The 27022-nt window shown below is 42.8% G+C and overlaps 1 protein-coding gene across 1 annotated transcript in view; it reads right to left on the bottom strand.

Annotated features, from left to right (window-relative positions):
* Positions 1-25174, bottom strand: part of MFSD4A (major facilitator superfamily domain containing 4A) — a 97355-nt gene extending 72181 nt beyond the window's left edge. Inside the window, exon 1 of the mRNA XM_001371914.3 lies at positions 24245-25174. Within this exon, the coding sequence (XP_001371951.1) occupies positions 24245-24474 (230 nt within the window). The 5' untranslated portion in view covers positions 24475-25174. The remainder of the gene's footprint in view (positions 1-24244) is intronic.
* Between the last annotated feature and the right edge of the window lie 1848 nt (positions 25175-27022).

Here is a 27022-nt window from a genome sequence, read left to right as displayed (position 1 = left end):
TAATATACATAAGAACTATATGAATACAACTACAAAACAGAACAGAAATAAAGATTTTTGGTGTCCTTTGACATTTATCAATTGGGAAATGGTTCATATGCTTATATATACCAAATTTGAATCACTTTCTTATGTAGTAGCTTCCTTTATCAGAGAAACTTACTGCAAAGATTATTTTTCCACTTAATCACTAATTTTAGTTGCATTGGATTTGTTTGAGCAAAAACTTCTAGTTTTCCATCTAATAATTAGAAAAATGCAGATTAAATCAACTAGGAATTTATACCTCAGACCCATCAATTGGCAGAGCTGACAAAAAAGGAAAATTACAAACACTGGACAAACTTCAGGAAAACAGGCACACTGATGCACTGTTGGTAGAGCTGACCTTAATTAATTGAGAGATTAATTGTGCATGGTAGGCTGAGCCAATATAATAGAAATGACAATACTAAATAAGGAAGGAAGGAAGCAAGCAAGCATATTAAGCACTTATTATGTACTAGGTGCAATGAAAAATACTTAATAAATTTTATCTCATTTGATCCTCACAACAGCTCTCTAACACCTACTCCGAGATGTCCAATAAATGATAAATCTTCCCATTTTACAGTTAAGAAACTGAGGCAATTTAAAGGTTAAGTGAATTGTGCTCAAAGGAATAATAAAGTGGAGGAATACCATGGGGACTGGAATAACCTCCAGGAAGTGATGCATAGAGAAAGGAGCAGAACCAGGAGAACATTGTACACAGAGACTGATACACTGTGGTACAACCGAATGTAATGGACTTCTCCATTAGTGACAATGCAGTGATCCTGAACAATCTGCAGGAATCTATGAGAAAAAAACACTATCCACAAGCAGAGGACAAACTGTGGGAGTAAAAACACTGAGGAAAGGCAACTGCTTGACTACAGGGGCCGAGGGGATATGATTGGGGATGTAGACTCTGAATGAACATCCTAGTGCAAATACCAACAACATGGAAGTGGGTTTGGATCAAGGACACATGTGATACTCAGTGGAATCGCGTGTCAGCTATGGGAAGGATTGCGGGAGGGGAGGGAGGAAAAGAAAATGATTTTTGTATCCAATGAATAATGTTTGAAATTGACCAAATAAAAATAATGTTTAAATGAAAAAAAAGGTTAAGTGATTTGTGCAAGATCATAAAAGTAGTATATGTTTGAAGCTAGATTTAAAAATAGGTCTTCCTGACTCCAGGCCCAGTGCTTGAGCAACTGTGCCCCCTTATTACTTATTTAAAGAATAGAAAAAAAGTAATAATAAAATTCATATGGGGGAACAAACGATCAAGATTAGCAAGGTAATAATGCAAAAAAAAAAAAAGTCGGATGGAGAGAGGTCTGGCAGAACCAAATCTCAAACTATACCATAAAGCATTAAATGCTTTAAATCATTAAAATGATTTGGTGCAGGTTAAAAAATAGAGATTGATCAATGGAACAGATTAATACTTACGCAGACAAACCTAGTAACCTAGTGTTTGATAAACTCAAAGACTTTAGCTACCAGAGTTTTTTAGGCAAAAACTGTTGGAAAAACTGGACAGAAATCTGGTAGGAACTAGGTTTGGGGCAGCTAGGTAGCACAGTGGACAGAGAACGAGGCCTGGAGTTGGAGGTCCTGGGATCAAATCTGCCCTGAGACACAGGCACTTAATCCCGATTGCCTAACTCTTATCATTCTTCTGTCTTAGAACTGATTCTAGGACAGAAGGTAAAGGTTGAAGAAAAAAAGAAATTAGGGTTGGGCTAAGAGCCCACATCCTATTTCAAGATAAACTCCAAATGGCCTAAATATGAAAATCATATTACAAGTGAATTAGACAAATAAAGAAATTACCTTTCAGATTTATGGACAGAGAATAAGTTCAGGACCAAACAAAGATAACCGAAGATCACATAGACAATTTTAACTCCCTAAAATTAAAAAGCTTTTGCTCAAACAAATCCAGTACTACTAAAACTAGTGATTAACTGGAAAAATAATCTTGGCAGTAAGTTTCTCTGATAAAAGTCTCATTTCCAAGCTTGATAAGGAAGTGATTCAAATTAACAAGCATATGAAGCATTTCCCAATTCATATAATAGTCAAAGGAATCAAAAGACAGTTCTCAAAAGAAAAAATCCAGTTTATCTATAGCCATTTGTGAAAATGTCTTCTAACTTACCGTCTAACAATAAGAAAAATGAAGATAAAAGCTGCTATGAGGTTCTACTTCAGACCCATCAGATTGACAGAGCTGACAAAAAGAGGAAAATTATAAATATTGGACAGGCTACAGGAACAAAGGTACACTGAGGCACTGTTGGTGGATGTCCATTGACTGGTCCAGTCATTCAGGAGAACAAGCTGGAACTGTGTTCATGCGGTTATTAAATTGTGCATACCCTTTGACCTAGTAATATTATTATAAGGTCTATATCCCCAAAAGATCAAAGAAGGAAGAAAAGGTTGTTGACATACAATAATTGTCACGGCAGCTCTTTTTGTAGTGATACAGAACTGGAAATTAAGGAGCTTTCCATCAACTGGAGAATGACTGAACAAATTCCCCGTAATGTCCTTCAGATAAATGTAATCAAATTGTGCAGGAAGAGACAGCATTTGTATTGAGCTTCCCCCTTCCATTTGAGCAGAGGTCATTCTAAGGACAAAGCATTCCTGCTATGTAGTAAGAAGTTATTGTGTGGTAAGAAGTTATGAGATGGTTTCAGAAAACCTTTGGAAGCCCTGTATGAACTGAAAGGGAGAAGACCTTTACTCCATGTGGATAGGGCAATTATAATTGATGATGGAGAAAAAAGAACAGTGCCTTACATATAGTAGGCACTTAATAGATATTTGTTGAATGGAAACGAAGGCAAAACTACTCAGCTTTCATTTTGCTTCCATCTTCTTTATAAAAAAAAATAATTATCTCTGGACTAGAAAAGATAAACAAAATGATTAATAGGATGTTAAATTCAAGATAAGTGAGAAAATAATAAGAGAACAACTAGATTTCCTTAATGAGTTTAAGCCAGAAAGTCTAAAATAATGCTACATTCTAGGATTTTAAAAGAATGGATAGATTTGATTACTGAATTTCTGTCAGTGTCCTCTAAAAGACTGAAAATGGTAAAGGAACCAAGAGATTGGAAAAGGGCAAATGTTGCCCTAAATTTTTTTAAACTCTTACTTTCCACCTTAATATCAATACTGTGCATTAGTTCAAAGACAGAAGAGTGTGGTAAGGACTAGGCAAAGGGGGTTAAGTGAATTGTCTAGTGTCACATAGCTAGAAAGTGTCTGGGGCCAGATCTGATTTTTTTTTAAATAAAGAAGGTAGAGTTTAAATTCAAGGCCAGCAAATTTATTTTCTATTCCTGGCAACAATAACAACAGCAAAAAAGTCAAAAGGCATTTTAAAGGGACAAATTGTGAATATTTATAAAGGGAATTAATGATCCCAAAGATCATGAAGAACCAGCATGACTTCATTAAGAACAGGTCATGTCAGGTTTACTTCACTTCCTTTTAGAAGATATGTCAACAATCTATTTACCAAGAAAATGTCATAGGTCTAGTAGACTAATTTTCAGTAAACAATTTGACAAAATCATGCTATCTTTCTGGGAAAGGTGGAAAAACATGGGTTAGAAGAGAGTACACTTTGAATTACAATTTGTTGAATGACTAAACTAAGTGATGAATGTCAACTTTGAGGAAAGCTTTTGTCTCCTGCAGTTCAACTTTTTATCTATGATATGGTTAAAAGCGTAGATGGTATGCATATTACATTAGTTGAAATATATACAAATGTAAAGAAGAGGTGACACAGTGGATGACAAAGCCAAGATTTTAAAAGATCTTGAGAGGCTGGAATGATGACCTAAATAAAAAAAAAAGATAAAAATTCAGAGATAAATGTAGCATCCTGTACTGGGGTTTAAGAAGAGTATCACCAAGGAGTCTAGGTGCTTCAGTGGATAGAGAGCCAGGTCTGGAGATGGAAGGCCCTGGGTTCAAATGTGACCTCAGACACTTCCTAGCTGAGTGACCCTGGGTAAGTCACTTAATCCCTATTGCCTAGCCCTTACCATTCTTCTGCCTTAGAACCAATGCATGGAATTGATTCTAAGCTAGAAGGTAAGGGTTTAAAAAACAAACAAAACAAGGAATGATAAAGAGGATAGTTTAAAAAAAAAAAAACCTGGAAAGACTTATATGAAATGACGCCAAGTGAGGTGAGCAGTCAGGAGAATATTATACATAAGAACAGCTATATTGTAATGATAATCATCTGAAAGACTGGCATGAAAATTCCAAAATATTCATGATGAAAAATGTTATATATTTCAAAAGAGATGAATGCTGAATGCAGATTGAAACATATTTTCTCTCTTAAATTTTCTTGCTTTCACAGTAGAGCTAATGTGGAAATCGGTTTTGCATGACTTCATATGAATAATGGATATTGTATTTCTTTCTTTCTCAATAGTTGGGGAGGGAGAGAATTTGGAACCGAAAATAAAAATTGAAAATCAAATTTTGTAAAAGAGAAATTGAAAAAAGAAAAAGAAATTAAAGCCCTTTTCAACCTTGTTCCAATCTACTTTTCTGAGCTTATTAGATATTACTCCCCATCCTATAACCAACAGTCCAAGTCAAATTGGCCTTTTTAACTGCTCCTCACACCCAACATTCCATCTCCCATTCTATCACCTCTGTTTTTTTTTAGCCTTTACCTTCCATCTGAGGCAGAAGAGCTATAAGGGCTAGGCAATGGGGGTTAAGTGACTTGCCCAGGGTCACACATCTAGGAAGGGTTTGAGGCAAGATTTGAACCCAGGACCTCTGATCTCTAGGCCTGGCTCTCAGTCCACTGAGCCACCTAGATGCTCCCTATCCCATCACCTTTGAAGAAATCCTCCATGCCTGAAATGTACTGCCATTTAGAATCTGAAATTTGCTTCAAAACTCAGTGTGGCCCCAGATCACATCTTTTCCTGATGCTGCAGTTGCTAAGGCCTCCTGTACCCCAGAAATGACTTTATTTTATATATGCTTATATGTATTCACCTTGTCTTCCCAGACTGGTTATAAGCTTGCTGAGGGCAGATACTGTTACATTTTTGTTTTTGAAATGCCAGCACTGAACACAGTGCCCAACACTAAATAAGCACTTATTGATTGATCAGCAGCTAAGTGGATAGAGCACTGGGCTTGGAATCAGGAAGACATATTCATGAGTTCAAATCCAGCCTCAGACACTTACTGGCTTTGTGACCCTGGGCAAGTCACTTAACCCAACTGACCTCCATTCCTCATCTATAAAATGAGCCAGAGAAGAAAATGACAAACCACACCAGTACCTTTGCCAAGAAGACGACAAATAGGGGCATGAAGAATTAGAAACAAGTGAAATGACTGAACAATTGATTGATTATTGAAGATGAAACTTAATACAGAAAAATGTAAAGCCCTACACGGGCTAAAAAAAAAAATCAATATGGCAGAGGGTAATGAGAGAGCTGAAAAAGATGGAAAGTTTTTTGTGGACTCTGAGTTTCATTAGGTGTGATAATAAAGGCGAGAAACCTAGCTGGATCTTAAGCTATGCTGGGAAGCATACAGTGTCCAGAAAGAGGAAGGCGATAGTCCTGCTATCTAGACTATCATGTTCAAGTCTGGTCATGGGACACTGCCAAGCTGGAGGATATCCAGAGGAGGGCAATTGGCAGAGTGTGGGAACTCAAGGCATTTATAGGAGATCAGCTGAAGGAAGGAGGAAACCTAGAAAAGAGATTTATGGGGAACATGAGGGTTTTTTCCCCAAATAGTTAAAATATCACAGGGAAGAAGGATTCGATGGGTTATATTTGGACCCAGGAAACAAAGCTCTGAGCATTGTTTTTTTAGAGGGAGTGGGGGCTAGAGAAATAGATTTCTGCTCAATGTAAGGGAAGACTTTGCATCCCAAAGTGGACTGGGCTGCCTCAAAGGACAATGACTTCTCTTGAGTGGGAGTAGGGGGGTGTCTTTAGGAGAAAGCAGTGATGCATTTCTTCCATTCCCATTAAGTTATATTTACTTTGTTTTTTTTTTTAATATTTACAGGTCCACATGCTGTTTCCCCTAATGAAATGCAAGTTCCTTTCAGGTAAGGACTGTCCTGCTTTTGTCTTGGTACCCCAGCACTTAACCTAATGTCTGGGACATGGTAGATGCTTCAGAAATGGTTGCTGACTGATTAATTGATGCTGCGAAGGTAGGCAGTGGACCTTAAAGTACCTTCCTTTCCTCTCTAGGATTCCCCAAGTGGTTTATCCTAGGCTCCACACCTGACAAACATTCAAATTGCTCCCAGAGCCACCTTCCCCTACATCCTCTGGATAACACCTGGGAGGCTCTAAACTCTAAGTTTAAATGTTGTAAGTCCATGACCTTAGCTAGGAGTCATCTGGATTCACTTCTGGCCTCTGGCATTTACTAGCTGTGTGGCCTTGGGCAAGTCTCATTAGTTGTTCTTTTTCATTTCCCTCTAAAAAGGGATCTATAAAGGGCTGTAAAACTGCACACATTTTGATCCTGTAATACCACTGCTGAGTCTGTATACCAAAGAGACTATAAAAAAAGGGGAAAGGACCTTCTTGGACAAAAATCTGTATAGCTGCTTTTTGGGGTGGCATAGAATTGGGTATTGAGGGGGTGTCCATCCATTGGGGAATGGCTGAACCAATTGTGGTGTAGGATGGTGATGGAATACTGTTGTGCTCTAAGAAATGACGAGCAGGATGAGTTCAGAAAGAGCTAAAAGATCTGCAGGAACTGATGCAGAGTGAGATGAGCAGAACCAGGAGACACTGTACACAGTAACAGCAATATCGTACAACAATCAGCTGCGAAAGACTTGGCTACTCTCAGTAGTAAAATGACCCAGAACAATTCTGAAGGACTTTTGACAACGAATGCTATCTACCTCCGGAGAAAGAACTGCTGGAGTCAGACACAAATCAAAGCATACTATCTTTCACATTAGTTTATTTATGGTTTTTTTTGAGGGGTTTTGGTTTTATATGTGTGCTCTTACCACAAGGACCAATATGGAAGCATATTTTGCACGATAATACATGTATAATCCAAATCAAATTGCTTACTATCTCTGAGAAGGGAGAGAGAAGGGAGGGAGGGAGGCAATTTGAACCTTATAATTTTGGAAAACATGTTGAAATTGGTATTACATGTAAATGGGAAAATAAAATATCTTTGAATAAAAAGAAAATGGGTGGAGATCTAGAAGGCATCATGGATAGAGCTCAGAACCCAGAGTAATTACGGAGGACCTGAGTTCAAATTTGACCTCAGATCCTTACTACCTGTGTGATACTGGGCAAGTCACTTAACCCTATTTGTTTCAGTTTCCTCATTTATAAAATGAACTGGAAAAGGAAAGGTTAAACATTCCAGTATCTTTGCCAAGATAAGCCCAAATAGGATCATGAAGATTCTGACATTACTGATAATGACCAAACAACAAAAAAATGGGGATAATAATACCTGTAGAGAGACTTCGTGGGGTTGTGGTGAAGAATCATAGATCTAGAACTGGAGGGACCCTGAAAAGCAACACTCCCACCTATTTTACAGATGAGGAAACTTAGATAAACTCAAAACTGGGAGAGACTTTGCCAACTTTAAGTGCTGTCTAAATGGCAGTCATTTTTATGATCATAGGAGTATGATCCTCGGTGGATTTTTAATTCTAACTTGCCTTTTCCTTTTCCTTTTACAGAGCAATGACCTGGGAATTATTATTATTTACATTTTAAAAAAATCTTTACCTTCTCTCCTAAGAATCGATTGTAAGTATTAATTCCAAGGCAAAAGAGCAGTAAGGGCTGGGCTTGCCAAGGGTCACATAGAATTATTTTTTTTATTACTCTAAGAAAATTGAATTTAGGAAGATAAAAGAAAGCCAAAATGCCATCAAAGTCCATTTGAAATCTGTTTTAGATTATCCACTATTTTCAGTGGCTTCATGAGTGTGAAAAATCAGGAGACTAAAATTCTTTTAAAATTTTAATAATAATAAATTAAAAAGATAATGCTTTGATTTATCAGTGAGTCCCAAAGGGGTTCCTTAAATACTGCCTGAGAGCTCAATTGGGAAAGTTTTCACCTTCCTCTTCTCTCTCTCCATCTTCTCCTGCCCCCATCACTCAGCTTCCTCATCCTCTGGAGCAAAGCCAGTGTGTCCTGCCTGCAGCAACATCCCTGTCAGCTCTCCTCCAACCCTGACTCCCACACCCACCCCAGCCTGCCGGATAAGCCCGGTGCATTTCAAATTGGCAAGGATCAGAGTGACTGTGCCAAAGTCCATAGAGGAGGAAGGAAATGGAGACCAGACGGGGAGCAAGCCGGAGAGAGTAGGCGGGAGCAGGAGCTACCCTGCAACTCAGCTCCTGGGCTTCCCCCAAATGAACCAGCCTCTCCCCTCCTTTCTGATCCCTAACTCCTGGATGTGCAGTTTCTGGGTTAGTCCAGTGCAGGTGGTGCTGCCCCCTTGTTCTTCCTGCTTGGAGGCCCATCTGACAAATCATATGATGGCAGGGGTCAGGAGGGCCCTTAGACATTCTCTAATTCAATAACAGTTCAAGGAAGAGAGTGAGGCCCAGAAAGGGCCCTTTCAAAGCCACCTGTAATGGAGAGCAGAAATGGGAATAATTCAGGTCTCCTGACATGTGACCCGATGATCTTGCAGTGGGCGAAGGGTTCAGGGATGCCCTAGGGAGAGATCTCAAAGTTCCTCTTTTCACTTCAGTTCTGGCAGAGGCCGTTGGGGGCAAATAGAAGAGAGGGCAATAGAAGTGGAATGGTGGGAGCCAGGAGGAGGTCATGGGCAGAGCCACCCTCCTCACAACCAGGTGTGGGAAATGAGGAAGGAGAGTGAGGCAGAGGCACAGAGGATCATAGGATTTCATGTTAGAAGGAGATGTAGAATTCGACCATTGGAAACAATGCCAGGGTGGTGAAAGAACTAAAGTCAGTTAAGAATCAGGATTTGAACTCAAGTCCCTTGACTACAGATCCAAGGACCTCTCTGCCCAAAGAAGTAAGGGGTCCATATCCTGGAGCCTGAGACTGACCCAAGTTAAATATTAACAGCCTCAGACAGAAGGAGAGAAAAGCTGAAGAAGTTCTTTTGCTTTTGGAATCCCATCAGGAGAGCTAAGATGGGAGGATGGGTCTGGGGAGTAGAGAGTGAATAGAAGAGGATGAGACTGGAGTACAAACCACTTCACACCGTCCCAGAACACAGTTGCTGGCCAGAGTAGACAGCATGGAGCCCCCTAGCTCATTCATTTGTGCTGTGATCTTGTACTTTTCTTGACTTCTCTGGTCCCTAGTTTTCTGTGCATTTAATAGCTTATCTTGGGTGTGCACTTATGACATGTGTGGAAGGTGCTGAAGGGAGACACATCATTCAAAGGCTATCCAGATGGTCTCTGAAGGCATATGGCGGGGGTTCCAGCCTCTAGACTGCTGGCACTGACTCCTAGGATTCTAACTTGCCCAGATCATGTATACCCATTGGGGGAGGGGACTCCCATGCATCTGGACCCAAGCTGGGGCAGCCACATTCCACCAAGAGAGCCAGCCCTCGTGTCCCATTACATTGCCATTCATCTCACGTTCTTGGCCCTTGGCTGATCGCCAACGCACTTGGGACTTGGGAGGTACTCTAGCCCAACACAGCAAGGAGACAGAGGGAATATCTTGCTATTTCTAGTGTCTCTCGCTTCCATTCACTAATAACTAAATTGTGAACATCCCCAATGCTACCATTATTACTGATAATAATAATAATGTGCTCGGCCATTCGACTGGGAGGACAGGGACAGTGTATTTCCCATCATCAAACTTCAGAACCAGGTAAGAGGGAAAAACCTGGATGAGTTTCTTTCTGGAATAGCCAATAGTCTGTCTCCTGGCTGAAGGCCTTGCTGAGTTCCTCTTGGACCCCAAAAGTCCATAATTGCCCCCAGGGCTAGGTAGGGGGGGAGGCAGAGTTCAAAAAGGACTAAGGAACACACAGAGGACAGCAACTGGAGTTTCAGGTCCTTTGAGCAGAATTTTTCCTCCCAAAATCCTTATCTTCTGCCTTAGAATAGGGATGAGTATTGGTTCCAAGGCAGAAGAGCAGTGAGGGCTAAGCAAGTGGGGTGAAGCCCTTTGCTCAGGATCACACAGCTAGGAAGGGTCTGAGGTCAGATTCGGACCCTGGTCTGGCACTCTATCCACTGAGCCACCCGGCTGCCTCACTTTGAACTGAAATTGATGACAGGAACTCTGGAGGACTAAGGACCACTTTGGGCCACCAGAATTCCTCTTGGAAATACCAGAGAATGAGGAAATCCTCAGTTTCCTGGGAGATAAATAGTCCTTACCCTCTGGGAGCTCCCAGTCGGATGGGGAGGCATAATCTCTTCTCTCTGGGAGTTCCCAATCTAAAGGGAAACACTAAAAATATGCTTGGAGAGAAAAGCACAGCAGACTGAATAAATCATGAATGAATAGATAAACATTAAAAACTCAATATGCAGGTGTGATACAAAAGTGGGCTTTGAGTTCCTGAAAAATGGACTAGTCTTTCAGAACTAAGTCACTTTTTTTGTCAAAGTATGTTTTAAATGCGCTGATTTGGGGGCAGCTGGGTGGCTTGGTGGTTAGAGTATCAGGCCTGGAGTCAGGTGGACCTGGGCTTGAATCTGACCTCAGATACTTCCTAGCTGTGTGACCCTGGGCAAGTCACTTAACCTTGTTTTCCTCATAGCCAGTGTATATTAGAGGCAGGACTTGAACCAGATCTTCTGGTCTTAAAGATGAATCCTGTCTCCTACACCATGAAACCTGATTCCCCTATTTTGTTCAGTTGCATCTGACTTTACATGACCCCTTTTGGGGGTTTTCTTAGCAAAGATATTAGAATAGTTTGCCATTTCCTTCTCCAGCTCATTTGACAGGTGGAAACTGAGGCAAACAGGATTAAGTGACTTGCCCAGAGTCACACAACTAATAAGTGTCTGAGACCACATTTGATCTCAGAAAGACTAATCTTCCTGACTACAGGCCGGGCACTCTATCTACTGCACTACCCAGCTGCACCAGAAGCTTTACCTTGGTATTAAAAGCCCTCCATAATTTCACTTTTTTGCTTTACCTTTCACCACAATTATTCTATGCCAAGCAACTGTTTTATCTCTGATCCCATTCACATGTTGCTTCCTCAGTCTAGATGTTCTTTCATCTCAGTTCTGCTATCCATTCTTCAAGGTGCTGCTCAAAACCCACCTATTCTCTGAAGCCTTCCCAGATTTTCCCAGTTAGTCATGAATTCTCTTTTCTGATGGTTCCCCATAAGATCCACTTTGCCATTAAAAACAATAATAACCCTTACCTTCTGGCTTAGACTCAATACTATGTATGGGTTCCAAAGCACAAGAGTGGTAAGGGCTAGGCAATGGGGGTCAAGTGACTTGCCCAGGGTCACACAGCTAGGAAGTGTCTGAGGTCAAATTTGAACTCAGGACTTCCAGTGTCTAGATCAGGCTCTCAATCCACCAAGCCACCTGGCAGCCTTACATTTTGTCATTTTGGTTGTACTTTCATGCTCTACCTTGTACTACACAAAACCTTACTTCCTTTTCCAGATGATAAGTTCATTGAGGACATGGTACTGTACAATCTTCTCTATCACACTTCTCATCATCCACTCCCAAGTACCTGGAACAGAACTTTAAATCCATATTAAGTTAGTAAATGTTTATTCAGAGGATTAACTGGGGAAAGAGTTGCTAGCTAATTCTTGACTGCCAGACAGGAATTTTTGGATTTGAAATGACGGAAATTGGGAATCATAGCAGATTCCTCATTAGAGACAATTTTAGACTAAATAGACCACTTGAAGGTTTTCCAGGATACTATTTTTTCCAATATCATTCTTGATTTCAAAATAGTATTTATTCTCCCTTACTGAAGGCAGTTAGGTGGCATGGTACCTGGAGTCAGGAAGCCCTGAAATCAAATCCAGTCCCAGACATTAGCTGTGGGACTCTTGGCAAGTTCCCTGGCCTTTGTTTGCTCTAGTTTTTTTAAATCAGTAGAGTAGGGATAATAATGCAATCTACCTCCCAAGTGAGGATCAAACGAGACAATAGTTATAGAGCACTGAGGACGGTGCCAGGCAAATAGTAATCATTATAGCAATGTTATCTATTATTAGTAGCTGTGTGACCTTGGACAAGTCTCTTAACCTCTTGATGCCTTGGTTTCTTCATCTGAAAAATTGGAAGAAGAATAATACCTGTTTCATATAGTCATTTAAGGATCAAATGAGTTAACTGTATATAAAGCACTTTACAAACCTGAAGCCCTTCGATAAATGCAAGCTATTGTTATTACAGGGTATGTAAATTTTGCTAAGTGCTCACAACCAGCCTGGATTATCAATTCCATTTATCTCCCTGGAGCTGAGGCCCAGAGAGGTGATATAATAGCTGGTGAGTGTCAGGGTACAGATTTGAACTCAAGCCACCAAACTCCAAATTCTACTCTCTATCCCGTGACTTTTTAGTAATGCTTATAGAACTACTCCTTTATTTCAGCCAACAAGTCCCGATTTTTGGTTAGGAAAATAGACAATCATTGTATCAGTATGAAGAGGATAATGAAAGGGGACAAAGAAAGAAAAAATCTCAACACTTCAGTTACTGGGGAGCTCCCTTCCCTTGTCTCCCTGAGATGTCCAAGAGAGATAAAGAGATTCCCAAAGGCATTGAGGAAAAAAACCCAAACCCTTTCCCCCAGAATTCCCCAGTAAGCCCAGGTAGCAAATATCCCAGGGGAAGAGGAAAAAGAGGACTAATTCTCCTGGCAGGAAAGTTCTTCTTTCCTCTTCTCCCTCCAGCCTACGGGATTGGTTCAAATGGAGTAGCTTGAGTTCTCCCTGAGGTCTTAACTTAAATATTTCAGCACAAATCGTAACCCTTCCCTCTTCAAAGGCCCCTCTACAAAGTCTCCACCCTTTTACAAGCTTTGTCCAAGGAGCCAGAGTTCATTTATAACCCCAATACTTCCTCCACACCAGAGGTGTTGAACTCTTCATTTTTTTTTAAACCCTTACCTTCCACTTTGGAATCAATACTGTGTGTTAGCTCCAAGACAGAAGAGTGATAAGGGCTAGGCAATTGGAGTCAAGTGACTTGCCCAGGGTCACACAGCTGGGAAGTGTCTGAGGCCAGATTTGAACCTACAACCTCCTGTCTCTAGCTCTCCATCCACTGAGCTACCCAGCTGCCCCTGGTGTTGAACTCTTGTCCAATGGGCCTCATGTGGCCTGTAAATTTCCCCAGAGTGGCCAGAACCAGATCAAAATGTCATCAGGAAATGTTTAACAAAATAAATAAGAATATCATACAGTATGGAGAATTTTAATTTGTAGTTTTCTAAGACAAAATCCACCTCTGCCACCATGTGGGATCCGTATCTCTTTGAGTTGGCCACCAGCCTTCTAGCCCTTTGCCAAGTAATGTTGTATGTCCTGCTGTGTTCATGTAACTCCCCTACTCATATATAATACCTCCCAGGGTTCCAAACAGATGCCTTCTGCAACACAGTATTAGATAAGTAGCCCTCCAGCTTTGTTTTGTTTTAAACCTTTACCATCTGTTTTAGAATCGATACTAAGTATTGGTTCCAATGCAGAAGAGTGGCAAGAGGTAGGCAATGGAAGTTAAATAACTTGCCCAAGATCACACAAAACTTGGGACATGCCTGAGGCCATATTCGAACCCAGGACCTCCCATTTCCAGGCCTGGCTCTCTATCCCCTAAGCCAGCTACCTGCCCCCCTCCCTCCAGCTTTGGTTTAAAGACTTAGCAGTGAGGGGTCCCCACTTCCCCTTGGTTAGACCATTCCACCTTTTACCTAGCTCTAATGACTCAGAAGTTGTCCCTACGTGTGTCTCAGTTACCTCCCCCATGGGGGCTCCCGATTCTTGCCTCTGGGACCCAAGTAGTCTGTCGGAGAGCTATTATGGAGCACTGGAGTTGCTAAGTAAGGCAAAAGCCATTTCTAGCTTTCAAGAAGTTCCCAGTCCAATGGAGGGGAAAATGTGCAAACGACTATTTATTTAGACATAAGGTAGAGAGAGAATAAATTGGAGATAATAGTACGGGGAATGGGGAAAGGCCTTGAAGGAAGCCAGGAGCCAGAGATGAGGAGGCAGAGAACCTCAGGAATGGGGGACAGCCAGTGACAATGCTTGGGGTCTGGAGGTGGAGAATCTTGTTTGAGGAACAGCAAAGAGGTCAATGTCATTAGATCAAAAAGTACATAGGTGGGAGTGAGGTGTAGGAAGACTTTGGAGGCAGGTGGGGCAGATTATGAAGCGATTAGAATGCCAGAGGACTTTATATTTGAACCTGAAAGTCATAGGGAGTTATTTTTTTAAAACCTTTACCTTCCATCTTAGAATTGATACTGGGTATCAGTTCCAAGGCAGAAGAGCACTAAGGACTAGGCAATAGAAGTTAAATGACTTGTCCAAGGTCACACAACTAGGAAGTGACTGAATCCAGATTTGAACCCAGGACCTCCAGTCTCTAGATCTGGCTCTAAATCCCCTGAACCACCTAGCTGCTCTCTATTTATTTATTTTTTAAAACTCTTACCTTCTGTCTTAGAATCAATACTGTGAATTTATTCCAAAATAGAGGAGTAGTAAGGTCTAGGCAATGGGGGTTAAGTGACCTGCCCAGGGTCACATAGCTAGGAAGGATCTGAGGTCAGATTTGAACCCTGGACCTCCTGTCTCTAGGCCATGCTCTTAATCCACTGAGCTACCCAGCTGCCCCCATTAATAGCTTTCTCTTAAAATAATAGTCTCTTTTCCCCAGGCTAAATATACTTTGTTCCTTCAGCCCATGATTGGTCAGTTTTTTAGCTGGCACATGACTATAAATCCTGGTGGGCAAGTAGGTGGCAGAGTGTGCTGGGCCTGGAGGCAGGAAAACTCATCTTCCTGAGTTCAAATCTGGCCTCAGACATTTACTAGCTGTGTGACTTTAGGCAAGTCACTTAACTCTTATTTGCTTCAGTTCCTCATTTGTAAAATGGGGACACATTAAAGAGGGAAATGACAAGCCACTGCAGTATCTTTGCCAAGAAAATCCAAAATGGGCTCACAAGAGGGGAAAATGACTGGACCGAATAAATGTTGGTACTAAATACCAGGAATACAAAAAAAATAGAAAGACAAAAGGGAATCCTTGACAATATGTCTATGATGTGAATACGATATCATGATGGCAGGGTGGTCAGGGAGAATGGGTTAGGAAAAGCTAGGAAAGACTCCCGGTGGAAGCCGGGGCTTGAGCTGAATGTTGAAGGAAACTCAGGGCTGAAGAGACATCCAGGACAAAGGCATGGAGATGAGACATGGAGTGTTCTGTGTGCAGAACACTGAGAAGGGGGCAGCTACATAGCTCAGTGGATAGAGCACCAGGCTTGGAGACAGCTCGAGTTCAAATATGGCCTCAGTCACTTCCTAGCTGGGCAAGTCACTTAACCCCCGTTGCCTATCCCTTACTGTTCTTCTGCCTTAGAACCCATTCTAAATATCAATTCTAAGACAGAAGGTAAGGGTTATGGGGGGAAAAAGAACATTAAGAAGGTTATTGTGGCTGGATCATAGAGTGTATGGAGGGAAGTAATGTGTAAGAAACCTGGAAAGGTATGAAGAGGCCAACTTGTAAAGAAATTCAAATGTCAAAAGAAATTTATGTTTAATTCTAGAGGCAATAGGGAGCCATAGGAGTTTATGGAGCATGGGAAGTGACATGATTAGACTTCCTCTTTAGAAAAACTACTTTTGCAAGTGTGGGGAAGATGCATTCAAATGAAGAGAGGCTCAAATAGGAGCCTGTACAAATCCAGATGAGAAATGATGAGAGCCTCTACTAGGGTGTTGGCCATGTGAGTCAATCAATCAATCAATCAATCAATAAACATATATTACATGCCTCCTGGGTGCTAAGCTCTAGGGATCTAGGAAGAGGCAAAAAAACAAACAAAAAAAACCCTCTAGGAGTTGAGAAGAGGAGATAGATGTGAGAAATGTGATGACAAAACCAGAATATGACAACTAATGGTGGAGAGAATGATGATCTGAGAAGACACTGAGGTTTTCAACCTGGGGGACTAAGAAGGATGGACAGAGCAGAGAAGGTCGAAGGAAGAGTGGGTTTTGGAGGAAAGACGATGAGCTGTTTTACATGTGTGGGAGTTTCAGATGCTGCTGGAGTAACCAGTTTGGAAAAGTCCAATTGGGTGTTAGTGACATAAGACAAGGACTCAGGAGGATATCAGTCTGGATTTCTTAATCTGGGAGACATCTTTATAGAGGCTGAACTCAAGGCCCTTCTGTGTCCCAGGCCCTCTTCACTGGGAATTCTCCAGGTTATCAATTCCAAAATGAACCCAGTATTCCAAAGGTGATCTAGACAGAACTAGGGGGATGTTCACTTTCTTCCTAGACAATGCCTCTTTTTTTTAAACCCTCACCTTCCATCTAAGAATCAATACTGTGTACTGGTTCCAAGGCAGAAGAGTGGTAAGGGCTAGGCAACTGGGGTTTGGTGACTTTTGCCCAGGATCACACAGGTAAGAATTATCTAGGGTCAAATTTGAACCTAGGACCTCCCATCTCCAGGCCTGGTTCTCAAGCCACTGAGCCACCTAACTTCCCTGCTCCATAGATTCTTTCCTATTATTTCCCTTCATAGATTTTCCATTGTTCTTATTCTAGTCAAACTGAACTCATTTCTCTTCATTCCTATCCTTTTCTCTTCTATCTCAACGTTTTCCCTTTTCCTCTCTACATTTGAATGGACACCTCTCCCTCTGCCATCTTCCTTTCCATCAAGGCCAACTCACCTGCTACTTCTTACATGAAGCCTTCCCTGATCTTCCCAATGAAAGAGATTTCCTCTTTGTACATTTCTCCTAGGTGTTTGCCTGGATTTCTCTCTTGCATTGAGTTCTCTCTTTCTCTCTTGCACTGAGTTCTCTCAAATATCATAGTGATCAGAATTCTTGTTCTCACCATTAGGGTGTAGGCTCCTGGAGGGCTGGACCTGAGCCCTCTATCTCTGTGATTTCAGCTCCTGGCCCAGTGCCTTGTATCTATCAGTCTGTTGAATCAACAAATGAATTAGGAGGCTGGAGGAAAAGTGAAAAAAGTTTTAGAGAAGGGGCAATTGGGTGGCTCAGGGTATAGTGCTAAGCCTGGAAATAAGAGGTCCTGGGTTCAAATCTAACCTCAGCCACTTTCTGAGCTGTATGATCCTGGGCTAATCACTTAACCTCCATTGCCTAATCCTTACTGCTCTTCTGCCTTGGAACCAATATTTAGGTATTAATTCTAAGACAGAAAAATAAGGTTTTTTTTTTAAAAAAAGGGGGCTTTCAAGACCTTGTGTTTCTCCCCCTCTTCTTTTACCCTAGACACAAATTCTTTTCTTCTCTCCCCTCTGTTGTTATTTCTCTCTATCTCCGTCTCTCTCCCCATCCTCACCCCCCACAAACTATTCATTTTTCTGTTCCCATCTCAGAGAATCGAGGACCAGCCTGGGACCTCGGCTACGCCAGGTCAATGGGTCAAGCACCCAGTACTTGGGCAGAGGACCCAAGGAAGGAAACCCTTCAGAGAAGCATAAAGGAAACAGTGCTTGATTTAGAGGCAGAGACCCTGCTTCAAATCCCAGCTCTGACACTTTTAATCTTGTGGCAAATATGACTAGGAGCCTCAGTTTCCTCATCTGTAAAATGAAGGAGCTGGAAGGGATGGCCTTAGAGGTCCTTTCCAGGTCTAAATCATCAGTCTCATGCTTATCTTTTCCCATTAACCTTTAATCCCCAGTTCTTGGAGATCTGTTCTCTTATCTCCCTTTCCAGGAATATTGGCATTCCAAAAGGAGGCTTTTCAACACCTAACAGCTTTTCTCACCCAAGGGAATGAATCTAACTGTGAAAATCTCAGGCATTCTGATACCGAGTGAAGAAGACAGTTTTTTCCTTTTTAAATTTTTTAATTTTTAATTTTTTAAGATTAAGGGGGGCTTAGAGAACAAAGTCTGGAGCTGAGAGGACCTGGGTTCAAATGTGATTCCAGACTTCCTAACTATATGACCTTGGGCAAGTCACTTAACCCCAACTGCCTAGCCCTTTTACCTCTCTTCTTCTTTGGAGCTGATGATAAAATAGAAAGGTTAAAAAAAAAAAGGTTAAGGAGGAGAAGGCTACTAGATACAAAGTAGCCAACAGTCTGGAGGGCCTCACTGACTGACGGCCCTGGGAGCTTTGTCCCCTTCCTCTCTGCTGGAGGCCTGTTTGTTTTTCAGGTAACCAAGGGCAAGGGCCCATTCTCACATTTTGATTTGGGGTGGCTGGGAGGAGATCCAGAATACAAACCCTCCACTCTTGCAGGGGATCCAGGTGGCCTCAGTTCCCAGCAGGAAGTCCTGGAGCCCCACATAATTTCCTTTCCAAGATGGGTCAGAGCAGTGTGTGTGTGTGTCTGTGTGTGTGTGTGTTAAGCACTTTGCTCTCTACAAAATAACAGAGGACATTTATTTCTATAGTATGTTAAAGTTAGCAAACTGTTTTGCAGACATCTGAGTTTTGTTTTTCCTTTTAAAACCTCACCTTCTGTCCTGGAATCAATACTGTGTATTGGTTCCAAGGCAGAAGAGTAGTAAAGGCTAGGCAATGGGGGTTAAGTGACTTGCCCAGGGCCACCCGGCTAGGCAATATCTGAATCTAGATTTGAACCCAGGACCTCCCATCTCTGGACCTGGCTCTCAATCCACTGAGTCACCCAGCTACCCCCCTCATTTGAGTTTTATAACAACTCTGAGACAAGAACAACAAGTATTATTAATCCCATTTTTCAAATAAGGAAACTGAGGCTTTTTCAAGATTTGCCCATTGTTATAAAGCTCCTGGGTAGCTGAGGCAGTAGCTCTATCCATTATACAACACTGCCTCTGATGCTTACCCCTGTTTCCAACTTTAGTCTGATTTGGGCTAAAGTACACACACACACACACACACACACACACACACACACACACACACACACACCTATAAACATACAAAGGCACATATATGTATATATATGCATAAATTGAAAGATAAATATAAGGGGAGCCAGTTTCCCACTGCAGTAGCCACAGCCTAGACTATGAGACCTACATTCTGGTTTTAGCCCTATCTCTTAATATATAGGCAAGTTAGTTTCCTCTCCTGCCCTCAGTTTCCTCACCTATAAAATTAGGTGATGAAAATTAGGCAGGACCATAAGGTCCTTGTCAGCTCCCAAATCCTGATTTCTAAGTGTGAGCCAGTCCCTTGAAGCTTTCTGTGTCTGGCAGACTGCCTGTTCCTTGTTACATTGCAAGACCAATTTTTTGGATAATATTAGTAGCAATAGCTAAGATTTAAATCGTGCCTTACGGTTTGCAGAGAGCTTTACAAATACTATTTCATTTTATCCTCACAACAGCCCTGGGAGGTAGGTGCTATTATCACCAGCTTCCTGTCAAAGATGGGAAAACAGGCTGAGAGAGCTTCTCTGAGTTTACCCAGCTAGCTACTGTCTGGAGCAGGAGTTTAACTCACTTCTTCCTGATTCCAAATATGCTGTTCTATTCACTGTCACCTAGATAGATATCCGATTAATTCCTTTTTTTTTCTTTTTGGTGACAATATCGCTAGACCCCAACTTACGCAATAGATGTTTCAGAAAGATTTTAGGTAAATGAAATTTTTGTCAAGCAAATCACATTTTTCACTGACTTCCATTATCGCTTCAAATATTCTTTTGTCTAATTTCTGGTTTTTCTCCTATGGGCAGTCCAGGGCATGCTAATGCTAGCTTCACTAAGAGCATTTGCTGACATCTCATTTGAGTTTTATAGCAACTCTGGGATGAGGATGGCAAGTATTATTATTCCCATTTTTCAAATAAGAAAACCGAGGCTTTTTCAAGTTAAATGACTTGCCAGTTACATGGCTTCAAGTTGTAAAGCTGGCAACTGCCTCAAAATTGGCAAATATTACAAATTAGGGCTTGATTTGTTTTGTTTGATTATTTAGGCTTAAGCAAATAAAGGAGAAAAATATTAAGAATTCCAATTAGTCTTAAAAGTGAGTTGGGCCACTTTTTTTTTAATCTTCTGGAGAGCTGGTTGGTAAATATTTAATTTGCCAGCATAACACTGAGTATAGCCTATGTAAGCTTGCCTTAAGTTTCTCTACTTCCTTAGCCCTTAATAAAAAAAATTCCAAACCTGCTTTTTTCCCCTTTTTTTATTTACACATAGAAGCAGTTTTCCCCCCAATTGTTTTCTGACATTTTGTGATTCAGATTCTCTCCCTTCTTTCTTCCCTCCCCTCTCACTTCCATGAGACTGTAAATAGTCTGATATAAGTTATACCAGTGCTCTCATGTAATACATACTTTCATAGGAACTGACTTGTAAAGGACTTCTCTCCCCCTTTTCCCCTTAAAAGTCCTTACTTTCCATCTTAGAATCAATATTGTGTATTGGTTCCAAGACAGAAGAACGGTAAGGGCTAGGCAATGGGGGTTAAGTGACTTGCCCAGGGCCACCTGGCTAGGCAATATCTGAAGCAAGATTTGAACCCAGGACCTCCCATCTCTAGTCCTGGCTGTCAAACCACTGAGCCACCTAGCAGCCCCGTCTCCTTCCCTTTTATCCTCTGGCATAAGGTTTCCTTTAATAATATGAAAAATCAATTATTCCTATGATGGCATTCTCATAAAGTGAAACAGACCTATAGGCACACCCCAGTTTCGTTCTCCATTAACAAAAACAACTACTTGGGCCAACTCAGTGAGATTTGGGTTGTTTCTCCTGTTCGTCCATTCTCCCTCTGGGGAAGACTCCTTATAGGTCTCTCTCCTGTTGAGTAAATCACCCCATGCCCTGGATTGCCCAGGTGTCCTTTGGGAGAGAGCTATATCAACCGCTTCCTTCATAGACCAGTCCTCTGGACCAAGGTTTGGATGGTCTAGAGGGCCTCAGTCATGGGCTGGAGTTAAGGAAATCTGGATAAAATAGTACTAACATTCCCAGGCTTGTTGGGTGATATGAGGTAAGTCACTCAACATTTTTTTTGGTCTTGGTTTCCTCAATGGTCAGTTTCAAGTCTGGAGGCCCCAAATTTGCCCCAGTTCCAGGAGAATTTGCCCCCAGTGAGGTCTCAGATTCACCAGGTTCAGCCAGAACAACAGACCATAAGGTGGACCTAAATCAAATGTTAGTACCCTTTTGTCCTAGTAGTTTCTCCCATAGTATCAAAGTCCTATCCCAGGTAGCCCAGCCTTTGGCTAGACCTTCCCTTTAGCATCCATTGTAAAGCATCAGCCTCTCCCTGACAATCCTGACTTGGACTTCTCATTCCTTGTAGCCAAGATCATGCCAATCAATCATACTTCCCTGTCCTCAGTTCCCCAAAAGGTACATAAGTTCTATTGTTCTTGAGAGGATCATCTAGCGGCAAGGAGTGCCAGAGCCCACTTTAGAATTTCTGGGTTTTTCCCAAGTTAACAGTATCAAAAAAGAAGAATCGAATCCATCTACCCCAACACACACCCATCAGTAGATCATTTGGGGGATCCTCTGCTGAGTAGAAAAGACTTATCACTACTAAACAGTCAACATGTTGCAGGGGAAAGCACTGGACTTAGGGTGGAAGGTTTGAATCATGACTACTACACAGTGCTCCTGTGGTCTTGAGGGAATGATTTCATGGCTGTGGACCTCAGTTTATTCATCTGTAAAATGAGCAGGTTGGAGATCCCTTCTAGTTCTGACAATTGGGATATGTTCCTGAGTGGGTTCCAAGGAGGCACTTCAAGGCTATGGAGGGGGTTAGCACAAGAGGAAAAATAAGATGTTTCCTTGTCCTGGAACAGTGACATCAGAAGGGGGAGCAGAACCCTGGCATCCAGAACAAAAGATCTCAATATCATATGAGCAACCACATGGCAAACTGTTCCCTCCCTCTCTGGACTAGGAGGTCAAGGCTCTAGGCTCTGCTCGTTCACCAAGTCCTTATGTGACCTTGGATAAGTAACCTGTAAACATTCCGAGTCCCTCTCAAAGTCATGTGAACTGTCTGGACCTTAGCGCCCACAGCTGAAAAATTGGGTGGTTGGTCTAGATGACTGATTTTTCTTTGGATGAAAAAGTTTTGTTTTGTTTTTATATTCTCTTTATTTCCAAATACACCCCTTCCCCCATTCCCCACTCACAGTCTATCACTGTAACAAAGGATAAGAAAAGAAAGGGATGAGGAGGAAGCAGTTCCACAAAACAAATCCACATCTCAGGGCAACAGAAAGAACAATGAAGTTGGGAGATTAGAGCCCTGAGTTCAGGTCTGACACTTAACTTTCGGTTGTGAACCTGGCAAATCACTTTATCTCTATAGGCTGGTATATAGGAGATCTTTGAAGGTCCTTTCCACATGCAGGAAATCTCTGAATCAGTGACCCCAGGGCCTTTACAGGGCTGTCCTGAGGAGCCAAATTAGTGTATGCATTATTCTGTACATTTTGTAGACATCACCAATGCCTTCTCAGCTCTGTCCAAGGAAGTATGTGTTCCTCGGGGCCAAGTCTGACTGTTAGAATTAAATAGCATTCTTTGGTTCTGCTTGGTTTTATTTCGTCCATTTTCACTGCCATGGGCAGAGCGGTTTCTAAGGGTCCTTTGGGCTCTAATGCTGTTAGGATTCTCTACAGACCAGAGTCTTCCCCCGTCCCTAACCACCAACCTAGCCTAATGGGGGTCACCCCAAGTATATAGGTGGGAAGGAGGGATTCTCTATTCCCTCTATCCCCCTACACTGGCCAGAGGCCAGGTTTGCTCCAAAAGGGAGAGATCGATAATAAATAATATGAAAATATGTTCTGCACGATAGATAATACACGTATAACCCGGGTCGAATGGCCTGCCAGCACTGGGAGGAGGAAGGGAAGGGAGGGAGAGAGACAGTTTGGACCACACAGCTTAGGAAAACTTGGGTGGAAATTTATTACATGCACTTGGTAAGTAATAAATAAAAATACCAAGAAGAGAGACCCAAATGAAAAAGTCCTGTCAGGCTCTGAAAGAGGTAAAGGATAGAGGCACAAAGTGCAGCTTATCACAGTGGGGCCCCAGGGACATGGATTTTCCGTCAAGGAGACTTGCTTTATGACTTGGGACTGTCTGGAGGGAGGGGTGCAAGCTGGCACCTCCCTTCCACCTGCCCCTCAGCTGACACTTTCAGCTTTGCCAGCCTCTCATGACACAGAACTATAGAATGTTATAGCTGGAAGGTAGTTCAACCCCCTCATTTACAGGTCTCTTTAAAATTCACTTCTGGCAGCAGGTAGACAACTACAAAAACCTAGATCCAGCTTGTGGTGACGCTGACGGTGACCTCATTCGGATTCCTGCCCCCCCTTTTCCATTCTGTACACTGAGAAGCCCATCACCACCACTGCCACCCCCATCCCCCCCAAGCCTCGGGTGGGGATGGGAGGGTTGAAAACTGGTTTTAACCACACTAGTGAGATCAAGAAAATAAATAATCCAGAAGTCACCTTGGGAGCTCCCAATATTTCACCTAGAAAGGAATACATTTCTGGGAATAGTGGGGATAGGGGTGGGAGCCATAGAGACTAGAAACAACTGGAACAGCTGGAGGGAAGAGCAGCAGAAGTGTCAGAAGACAGGGGGCAACCTGCAACCAATCCAAGACATGGGTGAAGAGAAAGGAGATGGAGGAGGAAAACAGTAAAGAGAATTGGAGAAGGTTGGCACTCACTGAAAGGGGGCCTTAGAAGATCTAGTCCAAACCCCCCATTTTTAAAAAGCATCAGAAAGGCAGAGGACTTGCTTAAGGTCCCCAAGTGGTACTGGCTGGGATTCGAACCCAAATCGTCTGATTTCCGACCCAGGGCTCTTTTCCTCCGCACTTAGGAAACTGAGAAGGGGAGGAGATAGAATAAATAGATGGGGAGAGGAAGAGTCTGGGAAGGAGAGAAGGGGGAGGGTTAGAGATGGAGCGGGAGGGAGGAGGGCTCACTACTCACGTCTTCTTGAAGAAGCCCCCCAGAGCGCTGCCCAGCAAAAGACAGAACTGCTGCGAGAAGAAAACCCAGGAGATCTGGGGCAGCGAGCTGTGGGTCTGGCAGCGTAGGTCGGACACCGTGGGCCCCAGGAAGCCCATGCAGAGGCCGAAACTGAAGAAGACGCTCCAGTAGGTGAGCGTGGGCTGCAGGTTGCGGCGGAACAAGCCCGAGATGTGGCCGTGGCAGCCCATAGCACTGCTCCCCTGTCTGCCCGGGCCGGACTCCCAGAGCTGCCAACTAAGAGCGCCCAGCGCCTGGGGGGAGGAGCCGGGGTAGCCCAGGGGGCCGGAGCTCGCCCCGCCCACGAGCCCCGTAGGGCCTGGGGCGGGGAGGGGGTAGAATGCGGGTGGTGTGGGACTCCTCCAGGGGCTGTCCCTAACCCCGCATTCTGTCCCGCTCCTTCCTGGTGCTGGCGAAAGGCCCGCCCCGCTCCCTTCCAGGATCCGCAGACTAGGAGAACGACAGAATTAAACAGGACTCTGGAGATCCTCATTTTACAGATGGGGAAACTGAGGCCCAGAGACGCGAAGTAGCTTGCCAACGGACACAAAGCTCATTAGTAACAGTAAAGCCCAGTTGTCCTCGGATCTCTCCGAATGTTGTGTTTGGCCTTGGATGCATTCCCCTTGTAGTAGAGGGCGAGCTCCTTCGGGAAGAGAGCTTGATTGCTGCCTTTCTATAACTTCGCTTTGCGAAGTACGCGCATCAGAAAGGCTTCTGGAGTTGATGTTCAGCCCAGGTGACTCTGCAGCCCCAAAGTTGAGAGGGTCCTTAAAAACCCACCGGAATCTGAGGAAACTGAGGCATAAGTAGATGGGAGGGGGTTGGGTACGCATATTGGCCTGGCAGGAGATTTAATAGAACCCGCGTCTCTAAGTACTAGCTTTGAGTGAGGCAGCCCTAAAATAAAGCAGGAATATTTTAGGTCGTTCCTCTAGTCCCAGGGGGACGCTCAAGGAGTGCGGGAGACTGCTAGTGCAGCTAGTTACAGGGCCCTTTAGAATCCAGAAAGCCTACATTCGATCCCCAACCAGAGCTTCCTCGGGACTGAAAGGCGACTGAATGTCCCTGATCCCTTTCTCCAGTCCCCTACCCCCGGGATGGAAAGGAATGGAAGGGAGGGGAGAAAGGACGTGAAGTTAAGGTTCCTTCTCTCTTTTTCATTCCCCTCCCGGGGAATAGAAAGCAGGGCAAAGTCACTAGAATGATGCCCTTGGGTGGGAAAGTATCCATTTTTCCAAAAGGAGGGAGACTTGTAAAATAGTGTTGGGGTGGGGGAGAGAGAGGGAGACAGACAGAGGGAAAGAGACAGACAGACAAAAAGAGAGACAGACACAGGGAAAGAGACAGAGGCAGACATAGGGAGACAGAGACAGAGAGACAGGAGAGAGAAAAAGACACAAAGACAGAGAGAGAGAGAAAGTTGAGTAGAAGAGTGAGCCCTGGACTTGTGGTTAGAAATATTAGGCAGTCCTTTGGGCTTTAGTACTTATTAGCTTTGTGACCTTGAAAACTTCACTTGATTTTCCAGAAATGTCAGATTGTCCATCTTTAAAATGAGGATAGATAATCATACCTTCACTACCCACTTCACAGGGAGGTTATGGAAATACATTTTTATTATTTATTTATTTATTTATTATTTATTAGAAGGGAGGAGGGAATGATAATCCAACAAACTCAGATTAGAGTAACAAGAGCAGCTCTCTGAGGCTGACAATGTGAGGAAGACCAGAAAGGTGGCAGCCTTTGCCATTTACAGAGGAAACAGTTAAGTAACTGTTTAAGTGATTTGCCTCTGGCCACTAGAGTTAGTTCATGGCAGAGACTCCAGACTGGGTCAGAGATTATTAAGACTCTCCCAACTCCACTCCTTTTTGCCTGAGATGGGGAAAAAAGTGGTAAAGGGATCAAGGAACAAAGCCAAGGTCACAGTTTCTAGTAGACCCCCCAGGCTCTGAAGCCAGGGTCTTCTGACTTTCAATTCAAGGTCCTCCCTCTGTCCTACAACACTCCTAGCTTTCCAAGGGTACAGCAGCTCCTTCAGAGCACCATTCTCTTCTTTCCTGGTTAAGGACCTGTCTGCACACAGGTCTCTATAGACAGAGCCAGATGGGCAGATGTATTATCTGACCTTGGACCACAAAATCTAGGATGCCCACAGATGGATATCTCATCCTGTTTTACAGAGATATCTTTTCCAATCCATCCTTCTATACTCAGTTGTAAAACTGACCTTCCTGAAGTGAGAATCTCACCACTCACCTTTTTCCTGACTCCCTCTCCCAACTCGATCAACTGCAGTGGCTCCCAATTGCCTGGGGAGGGGGCAATGTATATATATATATATATATATATATATAATATATATATATATATATATATACTCGCTTTGGCATTCAAAGCCCTCAATAACCTGGCCTCTTCGTTCCTATCTTCTTTCACCTTACAGCACCACTGTAAAGTGTGATCTAGTAATACTGGTCTCCTTTCTGTTTCACTAACTCCATTTCTGGACTCTAGGCATATTTACTGGTTCTCCTCCAGGCTTGGCAAACTCTCCCTACTCATCTCTGCCTCAACTTCCTTGGCCTGCTTTCAGTCTCATCTAAAATCCCATCCTCTGCCTAAGCTTTTCCCAATCCTCCCTCAGACTAATGCCTTCCTTCCTTCTGTTGATTATGGCCAGCATTTCTTGTGCATAGCTTTGTTTCCCCTCATTAGACTGTAAGGTCCTTG

Source organism: Monodelphis domestica, chromosome 2 (assembly GCF_027887165.1).
Source record: "Monodelphis domestica isolate mMonDom1 chromosome 2, mMonDom1.pri, whole genome shotgun sequence".
Lineage (NCBI taxonomy): Eukaryota > Metazoa > Chordata > Mammalia > Didelphimorphia > Didelphidae > Monodelphis > Monodelphis domestica.
The sequence above is the reverse complement of the archived record's forward strand: the minus strand, read 5'-3'. Positions and strand labels throughout refer to the sequence as shown.